At 51.5% G+C, this 12,601-nt stretch overlaps 4 protein-coding genes across 5 annotated transcripts; 3 read left to right on the forward strand and 1 right to left on the reverse strand.

Moving 5' to 3' along the window:
* Positions 1-888: 888 nt before the first annotated feature.
* On the forward strand, positions 889-2,604 carry HMPREF1120_08674 (uncharacterized protein). The gene has a single exon (XM_009162939.1). It carries the CDS (start codon positions 1,459-1,461, stop codon positions 1,882-1,884), a length of 426 nt encoding a protein of 141 aa, XP_009161187.1. The 5' UTR covers positions 889-1,458; the 3' UTR covers positions 1,885-2,604.
* A 3,174-nt stretch (positions 2,605-5,778) lies between these two features.
* On the forward strand, positions 5,779-7,823 carry HMPREF1120_08675 (uncharacterized protein). Its single transcript, XM_009162940.1, has one exon. The coding sequence runs from the start codon at positions 5,870-5,872 to the stop codon at positions 6,707-6,709; it is 840 nt and encodes a 279-aa protein (XP_009161188.1). The 5' UTR covers positions 5,779-5,869; the 3' UTR covers positions 6,710-7,823.
* On the reverse strand, positions 7,245-9,966 carry HMPREF1120_08676. Of its 2 annotated transcripts, XM_009162942.1 has the most exons (2): positions 7,649-9,966; positions 7,245-7,600 (listed from the first exon to the last, which is right to left on the reverse strand). In XM_009162942.1, the coding sequence occupies exon 1, from the start codon at positions 9,464-9,466 to the stop codon at positions 7,874-7,876; it is 1,593 nt and encodes a 530-aa protein (XP_009161190.1). In that variant the 5' UTR covers positions 9,467-9,966; the 3' UTR covers positions 7,245-7,600; positions 7,649-7,873. The 2 variants fall into 2 exon arrangements, with proteins under 2 accessions (XP_009161190.1, XP_009161189.1); XM_009162941.1 differs by having other exon boundaries at positions 7,245-9,966.
* A 616-nt stretch (positions 9,967-10,582) lies between these two features.
* Positions 10,583-12,312, forward strand: HMPREF1120_08677 (CDW92 antigen; the record flags this gene model as incomplete). Its single annotated transcript, XM_009162943.1, has 2 exons — positions 10,583-10,897; positions 10,957-12,312. The coding sequence occupies 2 exons, from the start codon at positions 10,583-10,585 to the stop codon at positions 12,310-12,312; spliced, it is 1,671 nt and encodes a 556-aa protein (XP_009161191.1).
* Between the last annotated feature and the right edge of the window lie 289 nt (positions 12,313-12,601).

Raw genomic sequence — 12,601 nt, forward strand, 5'->3', positions numbered from 1 at the left:
GGGGGGGGGGGGCGCGACTAAACACGAGAGGCGCCGACCGGGGTCAGAATTTTTAGACTGAATACGATCTTGGCCGGCTGATTGACTGGCTGGAAGATGGCTGCAGGGCGTTGCAGGACGACAGGTAAGGTAAGGTACAGAGCGAAAATTCTGAGCTGGCCACAACTTCGTGGCTACTAGTCGGCAGGGATCAACGGAGTGAGGTGAGTGGTGTTGTGCCAGCAGTGCAGTGAGCAGAGGACAGGAGGCACAGGAGATGCGAGGCCATGGATATCATGATGGTGGAGTGCGGGAGTTGTGCAGAAAGACATTGCAGCGCCTGGAGGTGGATTGTTCTGGGGAGTAGTACGAGTAGTGTGGTGTGAAAAGAGTCCACCAGGCCCAGCCCAGCAGAGCCAGCGTCAGGATACCGGGCAGCTTGCTCGTATCCTGGTCTGTAGCGAGCTCCAGGTGAAGAACCTGCGCCTACAGTTGTACCAGTAGACGATGCTGCAGACTGACTGCTAGTCGCAGCAACCACCGCCTGCGCCTTTCCCGTTCGGTGCCTGCGCCTGCGCCTGCAGCTGCGGAGGAAAAAGACTCGGAGTCCTTGCACTGGCACTGCCAGTGACAGGGAAGAGCAACGTTTACCCCTCTTTTTTTCCCTGCACTGCACTTCTGCAGGACGCTACGCCAGGCGCCTAAACTGGACGTGTGCTAGGCCGCGGTTTAGGCTGCGGGCAGCGCCCCAGTGGACTCCAGTTGACCTGCGCCAGACCACTTCAGGCACCCCTTAGGCCCATCCCGCCGCCCACGGCATCTTTTTGCCTCTCCGGCTCCACTGATTCACGTCTAACGTGCCCCAGGCCAAAACCAACATCCACTCGAGGCAACTTGTGCACGGCGCTCCAAACACTGGCACTACTGCATACCACGACCACGACCACGACCACGACTACTACTACTGTACATATCCCTACCACTGACACTACCACGGTCCTCTTGTCCAACTTCATATCTATCTAAACCACCCTCATCCTCCTCCCTCATGACTTGAACCACACTCTGTCACAAACTCTCCGGCGTCCACACTTCAGCTGGCCCAAGTACACAGGTGTCTAGTACCCAGGTACCCTCGACGAGCCATCCTTCACCAAGTACACCATCATCCTCCACTCCAGAGTGAGCGATATACCAGCACTATACCATCTGCTTCACACCCACTCGAACGCCCACACCATCGAAATACTCGTCAAGCGTCAGCACGATCGGCGAGGGAGAGACATCCAGCCTGCGTGACCTTGATTGACTCAACCACCTCTACTGCCATACACACCATCTGCACGACACATACCATCGGTACATACTGCGGTGCAACCACACCGACCTCTCTGCCTAGCATATATATCACTTTCCACCATCATTTTTCTTCCTTCCTCCTCTACAGCCTTTTCCTCCGACGACCACAGTCGTACCAACATGGATTTCCTTCTCGGAGACTTCTGCTTATCCTGCGACCGCCAGACCAACGGAACCGCCTTTTGTTCCTCAGCATGCCGTCTCACCCAACTTGATAACTTCACCCTGGGCGAGTCGAGTACGTCGTCGTCAATGTCGGGTTACACGGCCACCAATAGCCCCGTGGCACAACGCCAACGACCGTCCTTAGGGCTTGCAACAACTGGGTTTCACCTTCCTCCGGCCTACGACTTCTCTCTACATCGGTCACCGTCGGCCAATTCTCTATCAATGTCCTTGAGTTCCAGGCCTCACAGCCCGAAGATATCGGAGCAGGCTCAGAACGATCTCAAAGACTATGTTGGATCATTTGATCAGACAAGGACCCTACGACGGCGCGTGTCCATGCAATGCAACGACGATTCCAAAGCCTCGGGAAAGTCCTAGGTTTCTTTTCAAGTCACCACCACGAATTCAGATAGCAAAGATGTCTACCGACTCTTCTCTCCTCTCCCCTCCGACCGGTCGCATGCAGCTGGCGTTTCATGTATGGACTCTGCTCTGCAACATTGAGAGAGATCCTACACTTATGAACGCCCAAGACCTTGCTCTCCCACCGATCAAAGTAACACCATCACCCGCATCGACTATCCTCTTAAGGTCTGGACAATACTCTCACCGATTCTTCCATACATTTTAAATCCGGGTTGGATTTCCCACTGTTATGATATGCAATGGTCAAACAGGGTTTCAGTTTTGTCAAGATTGAGCGTTATGTCGGTTACAGTATGGGTTGGGAGCACAGGATCAAGGTTCGGAAAGGTATGAAGGGATACCAACTACTACAGGACCACCAGACCACTTATGGGATACGCATTGTACGAATGATTACAATGAAGCGGCATTTGATTGCATAGGGGGTGTTTTCTTTTGTTTTTCCATCTTGACAGCCGCTCAGGGGGTGGCACGGATACAGCACGCTCTACTCTACCGCGGTGTTTCTTTTGTATCATAGCGCTGCCGGATGGGCATATGTTTTGCACTGTTGTTCTGTCCGAGAATTGGACAGTTTGGACATAGCTGCTGGGATGAAAGGGCACAACAGTGGCTCATCATCGCCAGGAATATCTACAAATGACAGGCCAGTAGAGGCCGGTTCCTTCTAGACTTACGGTGTTCTTGTCGCCTCATACACTACCTCGTGTTTCTCATACTATACAACATAGTATGTCTGCTTACTAGAGCCTGCCTACCTACCTACAGGCGTGGGGTGTCTGCACTGGCAGCACTTGTCCTTTTTGCCTTACCAATCCGACTAGTCATCTGACTACGATTAGTCCTGGGTATGTTGAAGTGGGTTTGCCACGGACGCTTCGGTCATGGTGTGGTGTGGTTCCTGTACCATGATGCCTACTATATTTATACAGCCGAACTTGAATGCCCAGTGCCGGTGCGCCTGATGACCAACCTGCCCGCTTCGCCACTCATCAGCTACTTTTTGCTAATCAACGGAAACCATCTCCGTATCTCCATCTCCATCTCTGATCCCGCTCGAACTGGATGTTAAGTCGTCCGTGCGTAGGATCAGAGTTTGGATCCATCCTTACTATGGAGCCGGAATTTGAACCACCTGGTACATGCACTGCAGTGCTACTGACAGTGTACTTCGTAGTAATGGAACACTCCCTCTTTATCTATGTCGATATACTGTACGATGGTACATCCGCCGCTACCCACGCAGCAGGAACCGACGCATCATCACGAGAGTACTACCTAGGTACCCAGGTAAGTTCGAGTTGCATCATCCACCTCAGCTAAGGTACTGTATGGTACCTTGGTTTACCTGGAAGCTGGTGCTTACTACACGGACCCTAGTAGGACATCAAGTGATTGATTGCCTTCATTGGCCTAGAAGTGGAAAATGACGGTAAGTAGGTACTGTACCCGTGCCAGTGTACTGTACCTGCACTGTGCATGCAGAGGCCAAAGTCATTCAGCTTCCCAACTTCAGCTTCAAGTTCAAATACCTACCTACCTAGGTATGAAGGTATACACGAGATCTACTTCCCTCAAGCCCCCTGCCCTGTCCTGCTTCCGGTGTATTCTCCAAGTTCCATGCTCCAAGCTTCAACAGCTGGCTGCCCTCGAGTCTGGCTACAGTGCAAACCGGGACGACTGACAGACGGTGACAGCGGCCACACTCCGCAAGGCAAGTTGAACCGCGCGAAAAGATGCGCATCAATCTCAGGCTTTTAAGCTCCGAGTCCTCGATGTGAACCCGCATCCTGGTATCTTTCTGTCTTGGTTTGGGTCTCTGGCTCTGTCCCGTTGCAGTGGACACGGGTACAGCTTGAACCAGTACTGCCGCTGCGAATTCCAGATCCCTGCCATTTGATTCATATCCCACTGCAGTGCACTGGCAGGTGACATCCCGGAACCAGATCGAGATCGCGCGTCAAACTCAAATTGGATCCAGATCTAGAACCAAGATCAAGATCCCTGCAGTGGCAGAACTTGAGCTCCAAGGACCCGGAACCAAACATCATGATCGATTGATCACCACATGGTACTCTCCCCCGCTTTCTTTCCGTTTGTCTCCTCGGAGAAATTTACATACCAGTCAGTGGGTTCCAAGGCTGATCAGAAATAACCCGCCGATGCTGGGATTGGCATTCACAGCTGACCTTGTGGAAGTACAAGATGGTGACGATGACGACGAGAGTAGAGGTATGGGCTGAATTGGTAGGTGAGTTCAAGACTTTACAGGCATTACCTAGGTCCCTGAGGTACCTACCACATACCTTAGTCTACCTCTGCCAGGCGGCTGGTTGAATGGATGGACGGTGTTGCCCCAGGCTGGCGGCCAAAAGCCGAAAGAAGATATCCTGGAGTGTTTATATTGGCCGCAGTGCCTCAGGCCCTCAGCAGGTCAAGGCTATTCCCGGCTGTTCTGGAAGGGTTCAACCAAGGTACCTAAGGCGGATCGAGTTGAACTTATTACAGTACTCAAAAATGCAACACCACACCACCACTCAGGGCATGCCCGTTCTTCACATACTGTATATATACCTAGGTAGGTAAGACGGTAACTTGATGAACCGATCTCCAGGTCGAACAATTCATTCTGGATGATGCTGGTACATACTGTATGGCTGCTACACCGCCATACCTACCGTGGACTCGTACCTAGTGATCCCTGTTGAACCATTTGGGTTCCATGGCCTGAGCTGGGGTGGAAGTGAAGTCGAGAAGGGACGGCACCGTCACTAACGTTCCGTTGACTTTCACTGCCTCAGAGTCGCCGCTCCAGCCCACTACTAACAACTCCTTTACATGTTTATCTCAGAAACAACCGCCACTTCATCACCATCAGGGTCCTACGGCCTAGGTGGGTAGGCTGATTCGGGATTGGTGCCTAGTTCTCGAGTGTCAACATATGCAGGGTAGGTCGCACAACATGCCCAGTGGCCAAAAGCTGAGTTGGTTGGAGACGTGGTTGTGGTTTACTGGCTACCAAGTGCATTCTGGGTTCGTGGTTTGCGGCCTCCCTTTCATCTATCGAAAGAGCAGGATCAAGTTCACATGGCACTGCACTCAAGCGACCATGAAGTCCTCAGCCTGAGGCTTGCAGTTCAAAGGTGGAAGTGGTGTCTGAAAAGTTCTGGCATTATAAAAAGCATTCAGTATTCTGTCCTCTTTACTTCATTATACTGCGACATTTCCATATCTTCAATTCCCACCTGTGATTCAAATCATGTCAACACCACCTCCTAAGAAGCCAGCTCCACCTATTTCACCACAAGACTCTACATGCATTCATTGCGGACTCTTCGTATCGGGTTCACAGTCAGAGTGCCCTAATTGTAGTGGAGAAATCCGCCGGCAATGTGCCCATCCAAAGTGCAACAGACGTCCGTTCGTGGCACACAGCTACCAAAAGGTAAGTACAATTCTTCCAAAGAGACCAGGTGATGAGGGACTGAAGTCTTTCAAGCCACAGCAGAGAACAACCCGGAAAACTGGAACTTGAGGGGTGAACGTCATAGTCGAACGCCTCAGGCTTGCCAGTACTACATGGTAGTACTAGTAGCCAGGTACCTAGGTCACAAATGAGGGCTAGGGCTAAGCCGATGGCGGGCAGGATTCAGCCTCGTTGGGAAGGCTGATCATATTCCACCTATACCATGATGTAGACAGCCACTACCATAGCTCTACGGGTCTGGAATTGCCAGTGACTATGCGTTCAACTTCATCAGTTCAAATTCTTAGCACTGTACTGATCCGCAGAGAGTCTCTCTTGCCGACAAGGTTGGTGCTCGGGGCCTGCCTACCCTCGACCAACCTGGCCCCCTGCGGCCTACCTGCCCTTAGTGTCCGACATCTTTCCCCCTTTGCAGACATCACGACACCTGCAGCTCTTTCTCGTGTGTTAATGCATATATCAAGCGAAGACTTCTCGATTCTACACTCTGATGGTCTGAACGGACTTACCTATCTATTATTCTTGCCTAATTTCCCATTCCTGATACTGTACCTAGCCCCAGACATGCAAGGTTGGACGGTCGCAGACAGATGCTTCACCTACGATGACGAGACCTTCACCAAGCGAGACCTTTTAGAATCCGAACGCCCAACTGGCTGGCAAGGCCACCCTGTGAAAACACCATGGAGTTCCGTGCGGCTTCAGAATGAGCATGCGGCGCTCGCATTCATTCGAGACAACACTACGATCCCTGTCCCGAAAATTCTCGAGTTCAAGAGCATCAGTAGCGAAGGCACTTACCAGCTGAAAATGGAGCGCGTGTACGGAACACCTCTTTCTAAAATCAGGGCGGGTAAAGAGCAGGCTACCAAGGCTGTTGATGAGTACATCACACAATTTGTCCTTCCCCAGCTGCACAGTTTGAGGTCCCGCAATGTGGGCGCCCTAACTGGCGACATCATTCCTCCCATGCGTCTGTGGGGGCAACCCGGATCCCGTCAGTGGACCCCATGGAAATCTTGGTCGAAAACAAACGTCTTTGTCCATAATGATCTCGGTCAACAGAATATACTTGTGGACGACAACTTCAATGTGGTTGGCATCGTGGATTGGGAATGTTCGGGCTTCTACCCGGATTATTTTGAGGCGCCGCTATGGACCAAATCGCTCGACGACGAGGGTTACTTTGATATTGACGCCCACAATATCCCCCGACTGGTCGAGTTCCTTTCGCAGAGAGAACGCCGGCCACTGTGGCTCCGCGATTCAATTTTATCCTCTTTTCTCTGAAGGAAAACAAGGTCGAGGATAAAAACTATTTTTGATCATGGATGTTTCATCTGACTTCTTCATCTAACGAATGTATCTCGCCAACCCCCCACAGATCTTCTGGTGGTGGAGCCGGTAGTGAGGCTACTGGCGGTGCTTATAAAGGACCGGAGTGGCGCCGGTATTCAATGGCCTCTGCGGCAGGCGGACGCGGCGGCGGCTATGTAGCGTCAATCTCGAAAACTACGGCACACAAGAGAACGCAGTGGCATTCACACTCACATTCACCATCTCAACCTGCTTGGCAGTGCAGATATAACGTTTTTGCAATGTCCGAAATGTCGAATCACCTAGTAGTAGTCCCGAATTGGGCTCTTCCGAACATGTGAATCCAACGCAGAACTGCCAGTGGGTCCACCTTGAAAAGACCAAGTTATGGGTCTCTATAAAGTGCTCACGACGATACTCATCAGGCTGTTCAGCGAATGGCTCAGGGCCGCAGCGGCTTAGTCACGACCCATATCGAATGGCAGGTCACTCAGGACTAGAAACAAAGTTGGATTTTGGAAAAGGTCAAGATTCGCTGCCGAGGACAGTGGTATATCCTATTTTTTGTCCTTTATGTATCGGTCGAGCCTTCATGATTTCACACCGGACCGTTGCTACATACAGTATCTCGCTCCCTATCTGTCTGCTGACTGGGCAACTGCACCGGACCTGTTCCTACGGCTTTTTACTAGAACGCCCAGCTCAGTGCGGTGCAGCCCGGGTGTTGGAGGTTGAGAACAAAATTTGCACTGCCACTGCCACTTCTTGTGAGTCGTGACCATAAAACATGACGTGTGGTGCGTAGGCATTTTGGCATTCTGACAAGAGAGGCTCGGACACGACCTTTCACGATAATCCTATACTCTCATTAAAGGGTCAATAATGACCTTGAGAAGTCAGGGGTGGACTAACTGGCTGGCCGGATTGGCTGGGTATGCGGTATGTTTGAAAACCCTGGCTCCTGTCTCCTACGCGTTGTCAAGTTTCCGAAATTTGCGCCGGTAAAATTACCGATACAGCCTCTTCCAGTAATTGGGGTACGAGAGAATCCGGGCGCTGATGAAGCCGGCTTCCTCTATCTGGGCTTTGAGCTGGCTGTGGGTCTGCTCACGCTGCCACGGTCTGATGCTGTTCTAGTCAACGAGCCCAAGGTTCGGAATTATGCGTCTGAGGATCCTGATCCATGACCGTGACGTCGCGCGGGCTGAATGGACGCAATAGCTCCGGCTTCGAGACACCGCGAATCCCCATATACATAGCAAGCGCATGCTGTAAAGGGATGTAGATCTGGTAGGTCCACCAGAAAGGCATTGGATCGGTGAAGCCGTATAGCTCCTCCTGCCAGAAAAGGAGGTGCTTTATAAATGTCAGAAACTGGTTAAAAAACTCTGTCGGGGTAATGTCGAATGTGAGGACCCTTGCGAAAGATGTCAGACAGCGTTGCTGCAAGTCCGGGCCGAAGCGGTATATTCCAGGAGTGGTCCCGGTTGGAAATGCTACATCCTGGTTCTGAATCTCTTGCGAGTTGAACAGGATCGAGCTTGATCGCGACCGCGATAGGTGGCCGATGCCATTGGTGTTGTGCACCTCGGGTGATATGCTCGCTAGGTATGATCGAGCCAGCTGAGCTGAACCTGCTAGACCGTCGAAGAAAAGAATCCCATGCTGGGCATGGAAAGATATCCCCAATGGAATAATGTTCTCCTGTACTCCCTCTGCATCGACGTGTTGTTCGACGCAGAAGTCGATTCCAAAATGACCAGTGGAGTCAGAGTCCTGCTTACTGGCGAACGTCTGTACGAACCTCAGCATTGACTGGGCCAAGGACGATTTTGGATTCAATGCCTCATAGCTGCCATGATTGATGTTGTGAAAGGCAACAAACGCCATAACCGTGCGATTCACAACAATTGCAAAAGTAGAGTACTTTTTCAGGCCGTCTGTGACCTGCTTGAGCAGCCACGGCTTGGATTTTTGGATGGGCATGCAGGCGATTGTGTTATATGTCTGGCTCAGTGTTCTTCTGGGAAGCACGGTCACGGTGGAATCTGTCGTGAGATTGTCCCCGCCAGCGCTTTGTAGCAGATACTTCCGTCGCCCGTGCGTCTTGTTCAAAACCCGGTGCACCTCGTCTCTCGAGTTCACCAAACGTCTCTCTGGGGTCGGTAGACCAAGACTTTCAACATATGTGAGGAAGGCTTCTTGTGTCAAGAGATGGGGAGCATCCTCCATCCGTAGAGCAACGCCACGACAATTGGTGTGTTGTTCAATTGCTTGCCTGGCCTGACATTCAACGTAAGGGTCTGCGCTGTCTGAACAGTTGATCCAGACATCAACCCGCTCTTTCCGTATGATGTCGACAAGTGCTGAAACATACATGACCGCCCAGTTCTCGTCGAAGGTGGACTCCAATCGGTGAAACCTCCTCAGTGCTTGCGAAAACCGGGCTGGGACGGGCAAACTTCCTGGCTCGTAGTCCGCTCCAATGACATTATGGCCAGTGTCATGGAAAGCTCTGGCTAGTCGTAGACCCTGTGGAGTATTGATTCCAGTGAGAAGGATGGTCCTCGGAATGAAGCGGGGAGTTCTGAGCAAATGTCGACGAACATTGTTCTGAGGCACCAGTAGGACATAGACATGGTTGACGAGCAGAAGGAATGTTGAGAGAGGAAACATCAAGGCTGCCAGAAGGACCGCCAAAGGGTTCTGTAGTCCCCATATCCCTGCCATTCTGAGGATTAGAAGTATACCATCGACCTGGTCGGATGTGAAGAACTGCTGTAAAGAATCAGTACCACCGTTCCTTTAGACGATCAAAATAGCCAGGGTCCTGGAGACTGGACAGCTAAAGCTACTAGTATAGCAGTTATTGGAGGACGCCCATGGTCACAACGAACGCAGAGACGTCCAATGAGACCTGTATGATGGAGCGAAGAACATGTTTTACTGGCATAGTAGTTATCTATACCGCAGCGGCGACACTCCTTGTGGCTTACAAAATGCCTCCCGGGTTGCACGTGTTTGCGGGCGTTGACATGCAGTGAGGTCAGAATCGAGGTTGAACTGAGGAGCTGAACTTGAAGGAGGCGGAGGCGGAGGCCATGATGTGATGTGAGTGCGGTTCGGAAAATAAAATGACCGTCTGACGGGTGATGATGGATTGAAGCATGTGGCCTTTCGTATCTGTCATTTTTTTATAGTATCCGGTATGCAAGCATCTACAAATACGATATACCACTGTACAGTTCAACTGTACAAGAACCGACCTGAGGTGACTGGTCCCTAAAAGATCCGTGAGTCAAGACATCGTCCCGAGGCCAAGTACCTGGGCGAGGGAGTAGTAGCAGTCCAGTGGACTCGTCAAGCTGAGGTTTGAGTTGCCTTATGTCAAACATTATTGACCCGGTTGCGCAACGGGAAAAGATTACGTCGGTTAATGGTTGCTAGCCCGCCGATCGCTGCCAGGATTGTCCCTTAAGCGGACCATTGGAGCCCTGCCATTGGCACATCAAGGAAACAAGCTCATCTCTGGCGTCACCGTTGCTCGTCTGTCACGCTACTGGCCAGGATCTCGGATGTGCTGCCAAATCGTCGCCCAAAAGCACGATCCGGGCATCAATCAAAATCAATAATAACATCGACCTGGCAGCGCAGCCATCGATCGGTCCTGCGCTTTGCACTGTCCAACAACACCTACGACTGGGCTCACTCACTTCTCTCCTACTACTCTTCTCTTCCTCCTGTCACAGTCCCTTTCGCCCTCCCTCTCCGACCTTGGGCTGTTTACTTTTGCATCTCTTGCGGCTCGATCTTGTAATATTCTTCCTTCCGGGCGACATCGCAGTCATGGCGCATCAGGGACAAGCAGCCGACTACTACAATAGTCAACCTTACCAGCAGCAGGGCTATCAGCAGCCGGGGTACCAGCAACAATCTTACCAGCCTTATCCTCCTCCTCCGACCCATATTCAGCAGGGTTATCAACAACAAGAACAATACCAGCCGCCCCAGCAGCCATACCAACCTCCAGAGCCAAAGTACACACAACAACCTCCGACCTATGGAGCCCAATTTGTCCCTCCGCAGGATGACAAGCAGAGCTTTCAGGACACATTCAAGATTCAAAAGCCAAAATTCAATGATCTTTGGGCGGGATTACTGGTACGAAGAAACCCCATGCCGCGCTTGACACCTTCGTTGAAATACTGACTGTGTCACAGCTCATTGCGACCTTTTGCGGCTTCGTCGCAGTCTCCGGCTTGACCCTTTACCGGTATTCAAAATATCATAAATACAATGGCGACGGAATCTCTGACGGCGCCAACAACTTCTCGCTCAACACCAACACCATCATCCTCTTTGCCTTTGTCCTCTGTGTCGGCTTCGCCTTCTCCTGGGCATACTTCCTCGCCGCGCGCGCGTTCACAAAACAATTTGTTTGGCTCACCGGTATACTGAACTGCGCCTTGGCTATTGCTACCGCTGTGTACTACCTTTACCGACGACTGTGGGGTGCTGGCATTGTTTTTGCCATTTTCGCGGTTTTTGCCGTCATCTGCTTCATTAGTTGGATACCACGCATCCCGTTCGCTGTAGTCATGCTGCAGCAAACCATGGACATCGCCAGGATGAGAAGGGTGCACGTGTTCTGGGTCAGCCTTATTGGAGGAATCATCAGCCTGGCCTTTGCCGCGTGGTTTTCCGTCACGCTTGTCGCCATTTACACATCCTATATGCCTAGCAATGCCAACAGCAATCCCAACCCGGCCTGTGCCGACGGAGGCTGCTCCAGTGGGAAAGTCATTGGCCTGGTGGTATTCGTGACCTTCGCCGGCTATTGGATTTCGGAATGGATCAAGAACACAATCTACACAACGATTGCTGGTGTCTATGGTAGCTGGTACTTTTGCGCAGGGAAACCTGGCGGTATCCCGTCCGGTGCAACTGCGGGAGCCTTGAGGCGAGCCACCACCTACTCTTTTGGGTCCATTTCTTTTGGCAGTTTGATCGTCGCTCTCATCAACATGCTCCGCCAGGCTTGCAGTATCGCGCAACAACAAGAGGCATCCGAGGGCAATCTGATTGGCAGTATTATGTTCTGCATTCTGGGCTGCATTGTTGCCTGTCTGGACTGGCTGGTTGAGTTTATCAACAGATACGCCTTCTCCCACATTGCTCTCTACGGCAAGCCATACATTCCAGCGGCCAAAGATACCTGGCACATGATGAAAGACCGGGGCATCGATGCACTGGTCAATGATTGTCTGGTCGGCCCGGTTCTGACCATGGGATCCGTCTTTGTGGCCTATCTCTCCGCCCTGTTGGCGTATCTTTATCTGGACTACACTAATCCTGCCTACAACTCGGACCGGACTTTTACTCCGGTTATCATGGCTTTCGCCTTCCTCATCGGCCTGCAAATATGCCAGACCTTCATGACGCCAATCGGTGCCGGAGTGGACACAGTGTTTGTGGCAATGGCTTGGGATCCGCAGGTGGCCATAACAGATCATCCAGAGTTCTGGGACCGCCTCGTTCATGTTTATCCTCACGTCCAACAAGTCATTCATGTCTAAGCGGTGGATTGACGAGCTCGGGCTTTATATCAATATGGTGTCAGCATTCAAACTCTGGATACGTTTCCCTTCTGCTGGCTGACTGTGGGGGATCTTCTTGCTTTTTCATCAGAAACATAGACATTTTTCACCTTCCAAACTTGTGGCATCTAGACCTGGCCAAGGTCGTGGCATATTTTTCATGCATACTTGTCCATCCCAGCCGACATGCCTCACCGAAGTTAAGCTGTCACCTAAGGATAAACTTATCAGCAAAGGACAATTTCTTCTTGGTGCTTGATTCACCGTC

The sequence above is a fragment of the Exophiala dermatitidis genome (assembly GCF_000230625.1).
Source record: "Exophiala dermatitidis NIH/UT8656 unplaced genomic scaffold supercont1.7, whole genome shotgun sequence".
Classification (NCBI taxonomy): domain Eukaryota; kingdom Fungi; phylum Ascomycota; class Eurotiomycetes; order Chaetothyriales; family Herpotrichiellaceae; genus Exophiala; species Exophiala dermatitidis.